Source organism: Tupaia chinensis, unplaced genomic scaffold (genome assembly GCF_000334495.1).
Source record: "Tupaia chinensis unplaced genomic scaffold, TupChi_1.0 Scaffold000184_1, whole genome shotgun sequence".
Lineage (NCBI taxonomy): Eukaryota > Metazoa > Chordata > Mammalia > Scandentia > Tupaiidae > Tupaia > Tupaia belangeri.
Genome location: NW_006159659.1, coordinates 5,875,704 through 5,893,740, shown reverse-complemented (window position 1 = coordinate 5,893,740; position 18,037 = coordinate 5,875,704). Strand labels below are relative to the sequence as shown.

At 41.0% G+C, this 18,037-nt stretch overlaps 1 protein-coding gene and 1 non-coding gene across 2 annotated transcripts in view; one reads left to right on the top strand and one right to left on the bottom strand.

The window, feature by feature from the left end:
- Positions 1 to 9,463: 9,463 nt before the first annotated feature.
- LOC114007499 (small nucleolar RNA SNORD93) lies at positions 9,464 to 9,537 on the top strand. The gene has a single exon (XR_003549117.1). It is a non-coding gene; the product is annotated as a small nucleolar RNA SNORD93 (small nucleolar RNA).
- A 3,822-nt stretch (positions 9,538 to 13,359) lies between these two features.
- LOC102490568 (solute carrier family 40 member 1) overlaps positions 13,360 to 18,037 on the bottom strand; it is a 28,682-nt gene continuing 24,004 nt past the window's right edge. The window contains exons 9-10 of the mRNA XM_006146690.2: positions 17,722 to 18,020; positions 13,360 to 13,446 (exon numbers count right to left, since the gene is read on the bottom strand). Of these exons, the coding sequence (XP_006146752.2) occupies positions 17,725 to 18,020 (296 nt within the window). The 3' untranslated portion in view covers positions 13,360 to 13,446; positions 17,722 to 17,724. The remainder of the gene's footprint in view (positions 13,447 to 17,721; positions 18,021 to 18,037) is intronic.

Here is an 18,037-nt window from a genome sequence, read left to right as displayed (position 1 = left end):
GAAATCATGGAAATGTCTGATAAAGAATTTAGAATATTCATAATGACTAAGCTAACAGAGATGTAAGAGAAGAGAGACAATGAACTGTAGAAGAGGCAGGAGAAAGGAAATGACAAGTTCCAGGAGGTGAGGAAATTTTTGCAAGATCTAAAAGAGGAATTACACACTTTAAAAAAGAATCAAATGGACCTGTTAGAGATGAAGGCTATAATACAAGAAGTCAAACTCTCCCTTGAAAGTATTAAAAGAAGATTAGATTATACAGAAAATAGAATCTCAGACATAGAAGAGAAAATTGCTGGCCTAGAAAAATCTACCACAAAGACTGAGAAAATTGCCCAAAAAGATGAGAATAATATACAAAAAATACTAGATACCACCAAACATCCAAATATCCAGATAATTGGTATCCCAGAAGGTGAAGAGACTCATAAGGGCATTGATAATCTATTCCATGAAATCCTGCAAGGAAACTTTCCAAACCTAGAGAGGCACTCAAAGATCCAGTCCCAAGAAATACAAATGATCCCAAATAGAATCAACCCAAGAAGACCTTCTCCAAGACACATTATAGCCAGATTGACCAAAACCACAGACAAAGACAAGATACTTATATTGGCAAGAGAAAAATGGCAGATTACCTACAAAGGATATCCCATCAGGATAACAGCAGACCTCTTACTGGAAACAATGCTAGTGAAGAAAGAATGGGAATATATATTCCAAGTGTTAAGGGAAAAGCTATTTCAACCAAGATTATCCTTCATATGGGAAGGAAAGATAAGAACATTCTCAGATAAACAAAGCCTGAAAGAATTTACCAACACTAGAACAGATTTCCAAGAAGTTCTCAAGGGAGTGTTATACCAGGAGAACTAAATACAGGCACACAGAAATAAGAGTTCAAAAGTTAAGAAAATGGCCAACTTAATCATAGGGATGAGTCTAGAGTTGAATATTATATCCTAGAATTTAATCGGGAAGATGGAACCACAACAGAAGCTAAATTAAGTACATGAGACTGAACCAGACTAAAACATTGCTGATTTTCTTCTAGGCTTTGTTGTCCGGTTTTAAGGATTTTTGTCCTATTTGAACAGAATCCTAACCTGTTTCCTGGCTTTAAGTTTTAAGCAAAGTTCCTTAGCATTTCTTTGATTTATTAAAGTTAAAACTGCTTTTCTTGAAATTACCAGCTGAATTTTCTGTTTGAAAGTAGTTAGATTATTTAAGAAAATGTGGGGGTAAAGGAATGAAAAACAACTGTAGACACCAGAGATAGTGTGGGAGGAGGGTGGGAAAGGACCCAGGGTCAGAAATAGGGGTTAAAAATATATATACATATATATAATATATATGAAACTAGAAATGGAAAATTATTGACGATAACATGCATGATTAAGTCACTATGCAGTTTATTCTGGATGGGAAATCACATTTTGTATGCTATGATGATGCTTAGGGAATGAATGTAAATTAATTAATTTATAAAAAGTTTAAGAAAAAAAAGCTCATGGAAATACATGTAATGGGAAAACTATGTATGAATTTCAAAAAGTTTTTGTACCAAAACAAATTCATACTTTAATTATAAAAAAATTAAATAAAAGAAAAAATGGGGGAAAAAAGAGGTTAAAATGCTGTAAAGAAAAAAGCAGATGAAGGAGGACAGGCCTGCTGAGGGAGATGAGGGCTACCAGTACTTTATTTAAGGTGATCAGAGGAGGCCTTCTTTCTACTGTGGTGTATTAGTCTACTTGGGTTGCCATCAGAGAACACCACAGATTGAGTGGCTTAAAAACCAAAAATTTATTTCCTCATAGTTCTGGAAGTTCAAAGTCCAAGATCAAATTACCAATGGGGCAGTTTAAGATAAGGCTGATAGCCACTTTCTTGCCATGGTCTTTCCTCCATGCGTGTGCAGAGAATGAGAGAAGAGAGATCTCTGGCGCTTCTCCCTCTTCTTAGTTATTGAATTAGGCTCTCCGTCTTATGACTTCGTTTAACCTCCCTAAGAAACCTATATCTAAAATTGGGAATTGGAGCTTCACAAATGAGTTTCAGGGGAACACAATTCAATCATAGAGGTGGCTTTTGAATGAAGGCCTGAAGGAAGAGCATTCCCAGGCAGAGGAACAGCAAGTATGAAGTCCCTGAGGCAATAGTATGGTTGGCATGTTTGAGTGACAGCAAGGAGGCCAGGGTAGCTAGAGCAAATGATCAAGGGAGAGGGCATCTGGTGGTGGGACAGAGAGAAAATGGAAGCCAGACCACATCCAGCCATGAAAGTCACTGAGAGGACTTTGACTTACACTGGAGAATGTAGAGGCCACTCAAGAGTTCCAAGTAGAGGAGGAACATGATCTTATTTATATTTTAAAGCATTTGTTCTGGCTGTTATATAGAGAATAAACTATATATACAGAGATGGAAGCAAAGGACCAGTTAGAAAGTTGGTAAGATAATCAGGAGAGGAGGCTGAACAGTTGTTCAGTGCTAAAATATGACAAGTACCATGAGGCTGACCCACATGGGAAGGTTCCAGATTCAAATCCAGAGCCCTTCCTGAGTATGCCAAGCACACAAATGCCCATGATCTTGGGCTGACAGAGGTTGGGTGAATCCTGGAAGTGCTCTCTGTCTCTCTCTGTGTGTGTGTCTCTCTCCCTCTTTCACTTATGAAATAAATGAATAAACTTAGTGAAAAAAAGTAATCAGGAGAGAAACAAGGGAGTCTTGGACTAGGGTAGTTGAGAAGTGGTCATATTTAAGATCTAGAGGTAGAGCTGAGAGGATTTACTGCTATGGGATAGATGCAAGAAAAGAGAGGAGTCAGGGACTCCTTAAACTTTTTTGCCATAGGTATCTGTAGAACTCACTATTCCTTCAAGTGATATAAATAGTGGGATATTTATGAGGTAAAAAATTAAGAGTTCAGTTTTGAATAATTTGATTGTGAGATGCCATCTAGAAACCCAAGTGCAAATGCTGAGTGAGCAGTTGGCTATATGAATCTGCAAGTTAAGGAATAGTCTATGCCAGTGACAGTTAACAGTCATCAAGTGAAAATGGTATTTAAGATGTATGACTAGACAGTCATCATCTAGGAGAGAGTAGATCAAGGAGAGCTGAGATCTGAGGACTGAGATTTGGGGAATTCTGCACTGTAAAGGAGGGCAAAATGAAAAGTCTCTATTTAATAATAGAGACTGAGAAGCAGCAGCCAGGAGGATGGAGAAAAACTGAGAATGTGTGGTGACCTGGAAGCCAAATGAAGAGTGTTCCAAAGAGATCACACTTAACAATGGAGATGAAGGTCAACTAACGGGAAGACTGTAATCACTTGCAAAAAACTGTTTCAGGGCTAGCCAGTGCCATGGTGGTTAAGGTGACTGGGTATCACATGGCCAACTATGTGGTTCAAGTCCCAGAACTGGTGGCTTGAAAAACACACTGGGTGCTTGTGTGCACATGCCAAAATCCCAAAAGGAGAGAGAAATGAAGAAGAGTGTTGTGGTACCACCCCCATTTCCATGGGAGGTGCTTTCTTGCTCTCTCTCTCACACACACTTGATCTCTGTGTGTGTGTGTCTCTCAGGCAAGTACACATGCCCTCTGGCAAAATGTTTTAAAATTTAAATTTAAAAATTGTAAGAGCATTTTTCATGGCACATTGGGTTGATATATCAGTTATCTACTGCTGGGTAACAAGTTACCACAAACTTTCAGGTTCAGCAATAAACATTTATGTTTCTGTGAATTAAGAATCTGGTTGTGGGGAACCGCAGATGGCATAATGGTCACATCACTGGATCCCATGTAGTCGACCATGGTTCAAGTCCCAGACTCAGTGGCTTCAAACTCAAGTGTGTGTGCACGCTCAAAATCCTGAGAAGAGAAAAGAATGCTGTGTGGCCACCCAGCCTGGGTGATTTCTCACTTTCTGTCTCTCTGCCTCTCCCTGTCTCTCTGGTGAGTGCACACACCTATAGCAAAAATATCTCTCTAAAAACTAAAAGGAATCTGGATGTATCTTAGTCCATAGTCTCTAGCTCATGATTTCCCACAGGCTGCAATCATAGTGTTGGCAGGACCTGAGTCATCTCAAGGCATGACAGGACACATCTGCTTCCAAGCTTGCTCACATGGCTGTTGGCAGAGGTAGAGTCCTTGTTGGCTATTGACCTGAGACATCTATTTCTTGTCAAGTGGACCTCTCCAGAGGGCAACTCGCAACATAACAGCTTGCTTCCCTTAGAACAAAGAATCTAAGAAAGGGAGCATGTGCACAAGAGAAGGCAGCCTGAGGTAGAAGCTAGTCTTTTGTAACCTAATCTCAGAAGTGACATCATATTATTTTTGTCAAGTCTTTATTTTTTAGAGCAGTTTTAGGTAGACTGAAATATTCAGGAGAAATTAATTTATTTCTTGGAGAGATTTTTGCTATCGGGATATGTGCTCACCGGAGAGACAGAGACAGAAAGCAAGAAATCACCACCCGGGGGGATAGCAATGCCACAATCCCTTCTCCTCTATTCTCCTCTTGGGATCTTGGGCATGTACACACATGGACCTGGCATGAGTTTGAAGCCACCAGGTCTGGGGCTCCAACCACAGTCGCCCACATGGGAGTTCAACAACATAACCACTTTGTCATCTGCTGGTCCCAAGGAGAAATTAATTTCTCACATTTCTTCTATACACACAGTGGTCCCCACTATCAACATTCCATACCTTGTGGTACATTTGTTATATTTGATGAACCAACACTGTTACATCATTATCAACCAAAGTCTGTCGTGGACATTAGGGTTCACTCTTCGTGCTATACATTCTATGGGTTTTGATAAATATGTAATGAATTAGTAAAACATCTCCAAATGCCCTGGGATTCTTATTCCACTAGTAGTTCACTCATGTGTGACTACCAGGACACCAGGTAATTCTGGTCAAATGGGCAAGAGCAAAGGAAATTCAGCAGGTTTTATTGATAATTTACATTGTACCAAGCCAGAAGCCAGGTATGGGAATAGATCCACACTCAAGGTGATAAAAGGAAGTTAAAACCTGGGATAAGACCCTACCACTAGCCCATGATGAACTCTGAAGTGTCTTACAGTATGAATATTCAACAACTTTAGAGGATAAATGGTAAATCTCTTCCCATAGGGTCATCTCCCCTTATCTAAATATATTTCAGGCACTACACTGAATTCTGGGGACCCAGCAGAGAAGGGAACAGAGTTCTCAGCAGCTTACTTTCTACCATCATGACAACTCTGCTCTTAGAGAACACCCCAAGGCCAGTGTCATTCCACTGGAGGATCTACTAAAGTCCATCCTATTCTACTAACCTATGATTTTTCTTTAATTCTTCCAGTTATGAGAAAAAGAAAGGAAAAGAGACAGAGATACATATTTTTGGCATGGCCTTGCTTTGTTGTGATTCTCCTGCATCAGGATCCTAATTAGTTGGGACTGCAGGTGCACCCTGCTGCTCCTGGTATGTTCAGGTTGGTCCAGGAACCTAACCTGGGCCTTCCATAATGCTTTCAACCTCCCAGACAGTGCCACTATCTCTGTACCATCATGGCTGGGCCTCTTGAACTATACATCTCATTGATTCTTCACTCTCCTAATTTTGAGGTATGGTCTATTCTCCGATTCCAGCTAGGAACTAGACTTATCATAGGTAACCCCTCATTCAGAAAGCGTTTAATGAATTCTTGGCAGGCTGGGTTCTGGGCTCTGTGCACTTGGTACTCTGTCTTTTTTTTGTGTGTGTGAGAGAGGTTTTTGCTATAGGGCACATGTGCTCGCCAGAAAGAGAGCGACAGAGAGACAGAAAGCTTGAAGTCCCCCTTCCCTCCCCATGGGGGATGGCCATCCCACAATCCCTCCCCCCCCCCTGCTCCTCTCAGGATCTTGGGCACACATGCACACACGCCGGCTACTGGGTCCTGGATTCCGACCGCGGTCGACTACTTGGGAGTCCAGCGACATAGCCATTACACCAGCTGCTGGTCCCTGTACTCTGTCCTTTGAAAGAAAGAAAGAAAGAAAGAAAGAACGAAAGAAAGAAAGAAAGAACGAAAGAAAGAAAGAAAGAACGAAAGAAAGAAAGAAAGAACGAAAGAAAGAAAGAAAGAACGAAAGAAAGAAAGAAAGAACGAAAGAAAGAAAGAAAGAACGAAAGAAAGAAAGAAAGAACGAAAGAAAGAAAGAAAGAACGAAAGAAAGAAAGAAAGAACGAAAGAAAGAAAGAAAGAACGAAAGAAAGAAAGAAAGAACGAAAGAAAGAAAGAAAGAACGAAAGAAAGAAAGAAAGAACGAAAGAAAGAAAGAAAGAACGAAAGAAAGAAAGAAAGAACGAAAGAAAGAAAGAAAGAACGAAAGAAAGAAAGAAAGAACGAAAGAAAGAAAGAAAGAACGAAAGAAAGAAAGAAAGAACGAAAGAAAGAAAGAAAGAACGAAAGAAAGAAAGAAAGAACGAAAGAAAGAAAGAAAGAACGAAAGAAAGAAAGAAAGAACGAAAGAAAGAAAGAAAGAACGAAAGAAAGAAAGAAAGAACGAAAGAAAGAAAGAAAGAACGAAAGAAAGAAAGAAAGAACGAAAGAAAGAAAGAAAGAAAGAAAGAAAGAAAAGAAAAAAGAAAAGAAAAGAAGAGAAAAGAAAAAGAAATCAGAATGTGACTCTCACTTTATGTTCATCACTTTCAGACAGGGGCAGTCTCTCATTGAACTTCACAGCCTCTAGCCTCAATTACAGTACCTGACACAGAATACGGACTCAATAAATATGTGTTATATTGAACAGTCCTAAGTATCAAGATCTAAGGTGCTTCGGGTCCTAGAAAACGCAGGAACGTAGCTAAAGGCTTAAAAAGAGGGAGAAAAAGCGAGGAGGGAGGCGGACGCCTAGATACCCATTATTCCTGTGCAAGGAGCTTCCTCTAACCTTGCGTAAAGTAAATGGCCGTCACAACCAGGAAGTCTTTGGGGTAGATGTCCCCAAGTCCGCAGACTCTGTAAGCTCCGAAGTCCAGGGTAGGTGAGGTCCTTGTCCGCAGTGCCCGCCGCCTTGGTGTCCTTGGTCCCGGCGGCCAGCAGGAGGCGAGCGAGGGCCTCCGGGAGCCTCCGGCGGGGCGGGGCGAGGCGAGGCGGGGCGCTGGGCCGGGCAGGGAGCTTGGACAGCCTTCTGGTTGGCTGCCGCCTGGGAGCTGACCGCCCAGGCTCCTTTTCAACTTAGTCTCTGCAGCGCTTTCCCCTTTCAGTGGCCGCGCTTTACTCGGTAAGTTGGTTCCGACCTGCTGGGAGCGGTAGCGGCCACGTGGTTTGGGTTTGTCCCGTGGACCTTCCTAGGGGTGCCCCTACCTACCTGGATGTCCACCCAGGCCTGCCGCCGGGACAGGGGTCGGCCTTAGGCTCCTGGGGAGAAGCCTCTGCTAGGGCTCCTCTAGGGTTGGGACATCCTCGTGGCGCCTTTAGGGGCAGCCCCCCCTTACCCGCGGGGCCCCGCACTCTCGAGGCATCCCACCGACCCACTCAACAAGAAGCAACCGGGCTCCCTGGAGCTCGAGGGATTGGTGCACTGGTAGATTCAAGCACAGTTTTAATTCAAAGCGTCTGTTTTGAGAGTCAAAGTCTGAGCTGGGGCGGAGGTGCTGAGCTCAGGGCGGTTTCCAGATTCTTGGCGCCCTGGGGGCTCCTGGTACTCCGAGGGGATCTGTTGATGGGGACATAAGACTGTTTAGGACGAGAATGCGATCCTGATCAGAGATATTTCCCAGCCGAGCAGTATAATTCCGGTGTTAGCAGCAAACGGAGGTAATGTCACCCACAACCTTTCAGTCTCAAGGCCTTTCAGTCGCCACTTTGCACAGTGATTTTTTTTTTTTTTGATGTTTTGAGGGTGAGTCCTAAGGGAGTGGGTGATGGCTGTGACCCTTAATGAGGAAACCTACAATTACCTTCCCCAGAACCTCTTTTTTCAGAAGCGGTCAGAGCTCGGTTTTCCGTTGTAGGAAAAAAAAACCCTGAACTTGAGGGTTCTGGCTTTTCTAAGCCTTAAATGCCTAACAACTCCACTGAGAGGAAGGAACCTGCAAGTCTGCCCTGGAGAAAGTTTTGTCTCCAGAGTTTCGAGGTGTGTGTGGTTTCTCTGAGCCACAGTGAGCATTCTGAACGCTCAATACCTCTCCAAATTCAGTAAAAACTGGAAGGATCTAAATTTAGATTATGCAATCAGCTGTGTTGTCTATTTCACTAGGCTTTTTTCCTTTTGTTATTATTCCTTAGATTATTGCTATAGGGCATGGCTTCCCAGAGAGACAAAAAGCAAATCACCCACCCACCCACCATATGCGTTTGTGTGTGTGTGTATGTGTAGGGGGTGGCCGTACTGCACCAGGCATGACTTTGAATTCGAACTACCAATGTGGAATCCAGCTGCTTTAACCACCATGCTATTAATCTGTGAATAACCCTAAAAGACAGGAAATGCAATGGTCATGTTCACATTTGCTTTTACCATAGCTTTAGATGTTATCAGGGATTCCTGTAGAACCAAAATGTTTTTACATTCCACTAGATGGGTGAAACCCGGGCACACAGCATGTCAGGAAGGCATGCCAGGAAAGCTACATGATCTGGTGTTTATTTAAGGATGATGGAAACTGAGCCCATGTCCAGAGCTAGAAACTGCTCTCAAACTCCTGGGCTGGGGCTCAGGTTCAGCCTCAGGTAAGCAGGTTTCATGCCTCTTTGATTTAAAAATCTGTGGAAGGTTTCAGTTAGCTTTTCTTCTAGCAGAATACTGTTGCCAATAATGTTTCTATTCTAAAAATTCATGTACCCCATGCTAATGTAACAAAGAAAGATGGCAAGTGCTGACTTAAAATGGATTTCCAGAGGGTAGCAATTTAATTTGCTTCATTTTAACTCCTTGCTGGAAATAAGAGGACTCTCAAGTATCAGGAAATTTGGAGAGTACATCTTTATATGGGAATTCTATTAAAAGATAACATTTTATTCAACAAAGCTAGCTAGTAGATAGTCTAAACAACAAGAAGTTAAGGCATAATATTCATAATATTCATGTGTCCCCTTTCCCCAGAGGGCATGTCTACTTAAGGAGAAAAACAAAGTGAGAAAGCATGCTTCATGGGAGATGGTCAAACAGCAGTCTTTTTTCCATCTCGCCTTCCTTTCAGAATTTTGGGTATGCACACACATATGCGTGGTGTATTTTTCAAAGCCTCTGGGTCTGGAATTTACTATATACTTGACCATGTGGGATCTAGCTACTTTAACCACCACACCATGGACTGGCCCAAGGCATTATATTCTTAACATTGTTCTTACCACTTTTTTCCCAGGCTCAGTGGAATTCAAGATTCGGATGAGTTCAAGGTATGGACCAAACAAATTTGGCTTGAGGTTTTTTAATAGTGAAATAGAATTCTTGGCCAAGGATGAAAATTCTAATCTGATTTGCTATGCTTCTGCTCTGATGGGTTAAAGGATTTACCTGAGGCCAACTTGATGTGCAGGAAATTAATAAATGGAGTCACAGGACTCCATTAAAAATTAGGCTTTAGATGAAAGGGAACTAAGGCCTAGTAAATGAGTAATACTTTATTAAGGCGAAGGAAAGTTAGGTTTTTAAGAAAAAATTGTCAGAACACACTTAAATCAACAGTGGTAGTATCCTGGGAGTTCTTATTTGCTTACCTATACAGTTTTAATCAACATTATCTAGACAACATTGTATTATGTGTAAGAGGCTGCTGATCTAATTACCTACTGTACTGTGATATTTCTTTTACAGGTCTGGTGCCCAAGATTGGTATCTGCCCATTTGTGGTAAAATGTGAACCTATCTTCCTTTGGTTGAGATACTACTAAAAAAAAAAAAAAAAAAAAAAAAAAACACTTCACAGACAAAAAAAAAAAAAAAAAAAAAAAAAAAAAACCTTCCAGAAGTTAGCTCACTTTTTAGAAACTTGGTATGTATAATTTCTACACATATAGGCTTTTCCCATAAGTCATTGCAGTGATTGGATTTGACCCTTTTGACAGAAAATAGATGGTGTTAAACTATGACCTTGGTAGGCCTCCATATGCAAAGACTTGGGTCCTTATAAACAAATCACAAACTAACTTTAAAGTCTATTTCCATAATGAATAGTTTAGTCATAGCCAATCACAGCTGGACCATTGTTTAAACTGTTCAAACAAGCTAAAGCCAAGGTGTAACTATTAGATGTCCCCTGAAACAGTTTACAAGATTGAAAGTAGGTGAGAATTCTCTACTGGCAAACAAAACTACAAAAATGTTTCAGACTGTGCTCACAGATGGGCCCATAAGGTCACAATGGCAAGTACCCTAATCAAATGCTCTGCCATTCTTGTGACTCTACTTTTTCCACCCCTCCTATATGAAGACATCACACCTCAGTAGGGTGGACTGAAGTTTTCTCTTCATAACCTGCTGGTCGCTGCCCTGAATAGAGCTTTGCTTGAGAATGGTCACTCCCTGAGTCCTTTGTCAAATCTAACAGTAGCCAGTCCAAATGCTCCTGTACATTGTTATCTGACCACTCAACTATCTGGAGTTAACCTCAGAACCGGTTTCGGGGGGGCTGCTCTGTTTACAAATTATTGCTGAGTTAAACTGCTAAATTTGTCTAAATTTTTTCAACAATGGATTCCTAGAATGAGGAAGGGGCATGAGGGCCTTTAGGGAGTGATTCTGTTCTGTATCTTGATAATGTTACATTTGGCAAATCTCTTATTTAACGAATTTTACTGAATATAAATTTATACTCAATAAATGGCTAAAAATTCACCCCGTTCTGTCATCTTAATGACATTTTTAGTGAAATTAACGGGGAAGTAGTATGGGGTCACCATCAAAAGTCATGACTTCCCAGGCTGTTAAAAGCAAAATATGTTCAGAATCACTTGGGGTAGAAGTAATTTGTGCACACAGAAATACCTGAGAAGGACCAAAAGGTAAATGTATTGGTACACCCATTAAAGATATAAACCATTCTTATTGATGATTTGGGCAAAAATACTACTTGACAGCTACATTTCAAATTCCTCTGGGATGACACTTCCCCTTATTCTCTTTACAATCCATTCTAGGGTCCACAAGGTAGCAAAAATCAAAGTGAGAATTCTGTTAACAAGTGCCATTACTCTTAATTTGTTTCAGCTTCCTTATAGCCTTTCCAAGAAAATTAAGATGGCCTTGGCAGATAACTGACTAGCCAATTCAGGAAAATGAAGTGAGGCTGAGTAATAGGGCTCGGATTGATCTCAGAGCTTGATCATAAACCACATGGTTCACATCTATGAAAGACTGCCCTTGAAGAACAAGTCTGTGAACTCTTTTACCCCTGGAAATAGTTGAGAGTGTTTTTGGAAGAAGGGCTGGGTTCAAAGATTGGTTGAGTCAACATTCCTTCCAATAGGTAACAAGTCCAACCACAAGGCTGGTTGAGTCTTGCCCCAGAGACCAAGGGCATTGAGCTGAGTTGTGCCAACTTGCCTGGATGAGCAAAGAAAGCCCTTCAGATGCCCCTTATAATTTTAGTTTGATCCTTTTGTTACTGCAACCCCCCTCCCCAGCTACACCATCAAATCCCCTTTCTTATACCCTAGCAATACAGAATTGTCCAGAACTGTGATTCAAAATTCTGGTGTAGCATTTTCAATGGATGGGATGAGGGTGCAGTGAGTATCACGTTTCTGCAGAATCAACTTGTGCACTGTGGTGCTGTGCTTCTCCGTGTGCCTAGCACAGCTAAGCAGAAATGGAAAGATGCCAGTATGACTCCAGACCATTTTGTGCTAAAGCACCCTGAAGGGAAACGAAGCAAGGACTAATTCTATGTGAGGAACTTAGACATGAAGAGAGTCTTTAGTTATGACTAAAATAAACTGACTAATGTTTAAGCGAATGCTTATGAGTTTATTGAAGATCTAAGTCCTATTTAAGAAAGCCCATCATGGGACCAGCAGGTTGTATGCTTATACCACTGGGCTCCCACATGGCCAACTCCAGTCTGAGTCACGTACCTGGCAGCTTGCTTTCTCACTTGCTCTTTTCTCTTTCTGCCTGTTTTTTTATGATGAATGTGTGTGCCCTATATCAAGTAATAATGATAAATAAGATTAAGTAATTTATGACAAAATAAAAAATCAGTCACTAACTTCAGATGGAATGACAGTTTGCCCACAGTCACAGCTATGGTGTTGATGAGTCAGTTCAGATAGCCACATAATTTGATTTTGAGAATGGGCATATTCCAGTTTGAGGTACTCTATAGTGTTCTAAACCCTTGAGTACAAATTGATTTTGATTCTTAAAGCAAATCTTTACAGATCAAGTAAATATTCTAGGCTAAAATATGTGTGGTTTTAAGGGCCCTTAACCTTAAACATTTAATGATAAAATTTGGCAAATATTTACTGTACTCTTACTGGGTTAAGTCCTGTGACAGATGATTCCTACCTATATGGAGCTTACACTGTGTGACATCCAGCTCCTTAGAATGTGCTGCAGTTGATTTTGTTATAAAGGATAATTGCATTTAGTACCTGGGTCAATATCTAAAAGGTTCAATTGTCAGGACAAACTACTAGGAGACTACTATGTCTATTTATAGCCTACAACTACATGCCATAAATGATTTTGGATGGCTTATAAACAAATATCGAACAATACCATAATTAGAAGAGGAAAAACTCAGTGAGAAGAGATCAGAAACATAAAACTCCACCATTAGACCTCATGCTGTAGGCTCTAGCCAATTTGGCTCTGAGATTCCTAAGAGCAAAGAACCAACAGGTATAGTATTAAACCAGCAACTGAATATAACTGAAGTGTGTGGGTGGCGGTGGAGGGGGGGAAGGAAGATGGTGGTGGACATTTGTATTCTAAGCTCCCTGAATCCACTGAGAAGATCCCTTTTCCCCTTCATGACCTCAAATACTTTGAAGGGAGAAGCAGAACAAAGCTATCTGGATAACTAGACCAGGATCTTAAAAAAGGTGCAATTGACTACTACAGGAAAGTCAGCGGACCTGTGAGCCTGAGCCCACTCAGCTGATTGTCAAGCCAAAGGAACTGGTAACACCTCTTGAGAGGCAAGTCATGCTCAGAGTATGTAAACGGATGAACAGCCGGAGATGTGTTTGAGAGATAGATTTTTATTTTGTAGTCATAAAATTGCCTTTTACAATTTTACCTTGTATTCATAAGCTGCAAAATTCTAATTCCAATAATTTGCTATAAAATTTGTGATTTATCACAGTCTGAAATTATGCAACCAGGACTAGATGGCCCCCTAGTGGAGTTTGTCTGTTCTGCAAGGGGCCAATTGTCTTGAGCCCTCCATCACAGCCATCTGCATTTCCAGGACAACCGAACATCAATCTGTTTTGGAAACAAAGAAATAAAATCCATTCACGTCAGTTTGATGCGTGTCACCTTAATTAATTCTGAGAACAGAACACAATATTGTGTTGTGGAGCCTAGAACCATTGATTTTCAGTTAGATGCCCTGGCTGTTACCCCAACTCTTTAAGGCAAAAGAGTCACTATATTACTTACAGGTCTCCCATAATGGGAGAATGTGTGGGGCTTTGAGGATCATCACAGAGTCTAAAACTACTCCAATATGGTAGCCACTGGTCACCTGTGGCTACTGAGCTTTTGAAATGTGGCTCATGCAAACTGATGTGTAAAAAACATCAGATGTGGGGCCAGCAGGTGGTGTGGTTAAGATGCTGTACTTCCACATGGCCATCCCTAGTTTGAGTCGCAGACCTGGCAGCTTGCTTCCTCACTTTCTCTGGTGAGCATATGTGCCCTCTAACAAATTTTTTAAAATAATAATGATAAATGAAATTTTTAAAAATCAGATGTGAAGAATTGATAACAGATGTAAAACATCTCAATTTTATATTGATTGCAAGTTAAATGATATGCTGGATAAATTGGGTTAAATGAAATACATTTTTATAGCTCATTTGAATTTATATTTTCCTGATATTCAATGGAGATCTTTTTTTTGAGAAAAGTCCATTCTTTTTTGTTGTTACATTTAAAGTGTACAATTCAACAGTTTCCATTATAGTCACAGATATGTGTAGTCATTACCATCACCACAGTAAATTCAGGTTTTTAACACCTCAAAAAAGAAAACCCTACCCACCCTCTAGCTATCACTGCCTATCACCAACCCTAAATACCTATTAATCTACTTTCTTTTTTCTTCCTGTCTGAAAGTAGCTTATTGATGGGACCAACAGTTAGCGTAATGGCTATGTCGCTGGACTCCCACGTAGTCGACTGTGGTTCGAGTCCCGGACCCCGTGGCTTAAACTCACCGGGCGCGTGTGCGTGCGTGCCCAAGATCCCGAGAGGAGAAGGGATTGTGGGCATGGCCATACCCCCTGGGGTGATTTCTTACTTTCTGTCTCTGTTTCTCTGTCTGGCAAGTGCACATGCTCTATAGCAAACACCTCTCCTAAAAAAAAAAAAAAAATGAAAATAGCTTATTGATAGCTTGGGTCTTGCTCTAAAAAAAAATTAAATTCAGTATCCTGAAGCAATAGAAAATAGATTGTAAATTCCTGAACACCAATGACCAATGCTATTCTGTTTGTTTGTTTTTTTTTTAAACAGTGTAATTGTGATTTGCATTATATTTCTGCCTGACAGAACTGGGCTAAAACACAAGTCAAAATAATTATGGAAATATCCAAATAGTGGCCCACAATCCAATAGAAAGATGTCCCATTACATATGACATTGAGTGAAAGAATGAGTAAAATTACAACATAAAATGCAGAATTTAGTGACTGGGTGGCAAAGCAGTATCACTCCAGTGATGCTGGATATATATATATATATATATATATATATCCAAGATCAGAGGTTCAGTTCCCTGGTCAACCTGTACATACCAGGTGTATGTGCCTGTAATCCTGGCAGGGGAAGTCAGCATAGACTATTGAGGGTGCTTGTCTTTCCCTCTGTCATGCTCAAGAAAGAACTTGAGACTGGTGGGTGGTATGGTGGTTAAGGCGCTAGACTCCCACATCAACTGGTTAGTGTCCTGGACCTGACGTCTTGTTTTCTCATGTTCCCTTTCTCTCTCTAGTCAAAATTTTAAAAATAATAAATAAAATAAATAATTATTTCTTAAAAGAAATGTGTAACAAATGTGGAACTTACAGGTAAGCAACTACTGTTTCAAGGACAGAAATTGCAGAGATAGGAAGCCAGTACTACTTAGAAGATATGACATAAATTCTATACTTAATCTTGTAGTACTTCTAGAAGTTTTAAATAAAAGACTTCAGAATGTATTTATTAGATATTCCCTTGCCCTATCCTACTATGCACAAGCAGGTGTGTGTTTACTGGAGTTAATCAAGGGCCAAAGGACTCCTGCCACATCTCATCACAATTCAACTTCCTTAATTAAGAATCCAGATAAAGAATAGTTCTGGTTTTCCAACCTGGTTGGTCTGCTGTAGGATGTGTGAGCATGTTTAGTAGTCTTTCAAAGTTTTTTATGGGAAGGGAGAGGCTGCAAAATGGAATACTATAAATATCCCCCAAACTTGTATAAAATACTCTTTTTTAAGCAAAATTTTCCACAAAGTTCTCACCTTCCCTTGTTTTCTCTAAAGAGTAGGTCTGTAACATTTTCTTTTGTTGCTTCCTCCCTACTAATAATATCTTTTGTCTTTTTGTTTTTAATGTAAATGAATTTTTCCTTTACTTTTTATACTTCTCATAAGTAGTGATTCTTTTTTTTTTTTTCAGGAGATTTTTGCTATAGGGCGTGTGTGCTTGCCGGAGAGACAGAGACAGAAAGCAAGAAATCTCCCCTCAAAGAGATGGCCACACAGTAATTCCTTCTCCTCCATTCTCCTTGTAGGACTTTGGACATACACACACACACATGCTCCTGGTGTGAGTTTTAAGCCACCAGGTCTGGGACTCCAATCATGGTCAACCACATGGGAGTCCAGCAGCATAAACATTACACCATCTGCAGGGACCAGCAGTTAGCGTAATGGCTATGTCGCTGGACTCCCACGTAGTCGACTGAGGTTCGCATCCCGAACCCGGTGGCTTAAAAATCACGCTGGGTGCGTGTGCGTGTGTTCCTAAGATCCCGAGAGGAGAATGGAGGAGAAGGGATTGCGGCGTGGCCAACGCCCCTGGGGGGTGATTTCTCGCTTTCTGTCTCTCTATCTCTCTCTGTCTGTCTGGCAAGTGCACGTGCCCTATAGCAAAAACCTCTCCAAAAACTAGAAATAGAAAATTACTAACAATAACATGTACGATTAAGCCACTATGCAGTATATTCTGGGTGGGAAATGACATTTTGTATGCTGTGAGGATGCTCAGGAAATGAATGTGAATTTTTTAAAGTTTCAGAAAATGAATAAATAAATAAAAACATTACACCATTTTCTTGTCCCAAGTAGTAGTTCTTAATGGGAGTGGTTTTCTAACCTAGTTGGTCTGCTATAGGGTGTGTGAACATGGGAGCAAAAGAAAATTTATCCCCCTCGGGGACATTTGATAATGTCTGGAGACATTTGATTGTCACAACTGGATGGGTGTATAGGGGGTTGCTACAAGCATCAAGTAAAAAGACGCCAGAGGTGCTGCTTTGAAATATTCTTCAATGCACAGAACAGCATCTGTGACAAAAAATGATCAGGATCAGCAGGCCAGTGGTAAGAGGCTGAGAAACTCTTGTAGAAAATGTCATCCCTACCAATGTCCCTCTGCTAAGGTGCTACGGAGAAAGCTACAAGTTACTCCCAAAATGCAACTTCTTCATGGACAGAAAGGCTTTCTGCACTGTGAGATCCAAAGGGCCTTATTGCTAGCACTATTGTTTTCCTAAGTAGAACTTACATATAATGGCATTTATAATATAGTAATTCATTATTTCTTCAAGCCAAAAGATATGAGGATTTTCTTCCAGCCTCCCCCAAAACCTAGTGTTAGTGTTGGTTGTTTATAAGATACGAGAAACTTAGAATTTGCTCATCACACACTACTGGCATTTTTTTTTTTTTTTTTGATAAGATGTTTGCTATAGGGTGTATGTGCTCACCAGAGAGACTCAGAGAAACAGAAAGAGAGAAATCACTCACTGGGGGAATGGCCATACTGCAATCCCTTCTCCTCTTGGGATTCTGGGCATGCATGCACACACACCCTGCAATCCTGCAATGAGTTTTAAATCACCAGGGCTGGGATGCAAATCATGGTTGAGTATGTGAGAGTCCAGCAACATAACCATCACACCATATGCTGGTCCCCCTAGTGGTGTTCTTAATCAGAGTTGATGTTAGGTGATAGCTGGATCACTGAGGAGAAGCTTGCCCAAGTCAGCTGAGGGACTGCCAGGTCTCGGCCTGGCCCCAGCATCCATAATACCAAGATTGTTCTGATTTGTTTTTCCAACCCATAGCTTCAGCCCTTATCAGAGCCACTTAGCTCATCAAAAGAACACTCACAAACTATCAGAAGAGCACAAAACCCACACCCAGAGAATTGAAACCAAATATCATTGAGTACATTCTATCTCTGTAATGTTACCATTAACCAGAATATTCTGATTTTAGAACCTAAAGAATATTAAAAACCTGAGCAGTCAGAGGGTCTGCCTACCTCTCAGGTTAAAGGTGACCAAGAGCCCTTCCTCGCTGTCTTCTTCACCGGAGCATTTTTAATCTTACACTTCCTTGCGTAAACAAAATACAGCACATGCCCAGTGGTTACAAATAGTATGGAGATGAAGACCAGCACGCCAAATTGCTGCGGCCGTGGGGCCAGCATGACGAGAACAAAGTGGATGAGGTCCATGAGGTAGTTCAGGGAGCACTGCACACCATTCACAGCCCCACGCTCAGCTTCTGGAATGTTCTCCTGAAGAAGCTGGGTCACAGTGAGGTCAAAGGACCAGAGGCCTGCAGGGCAGCAGTGT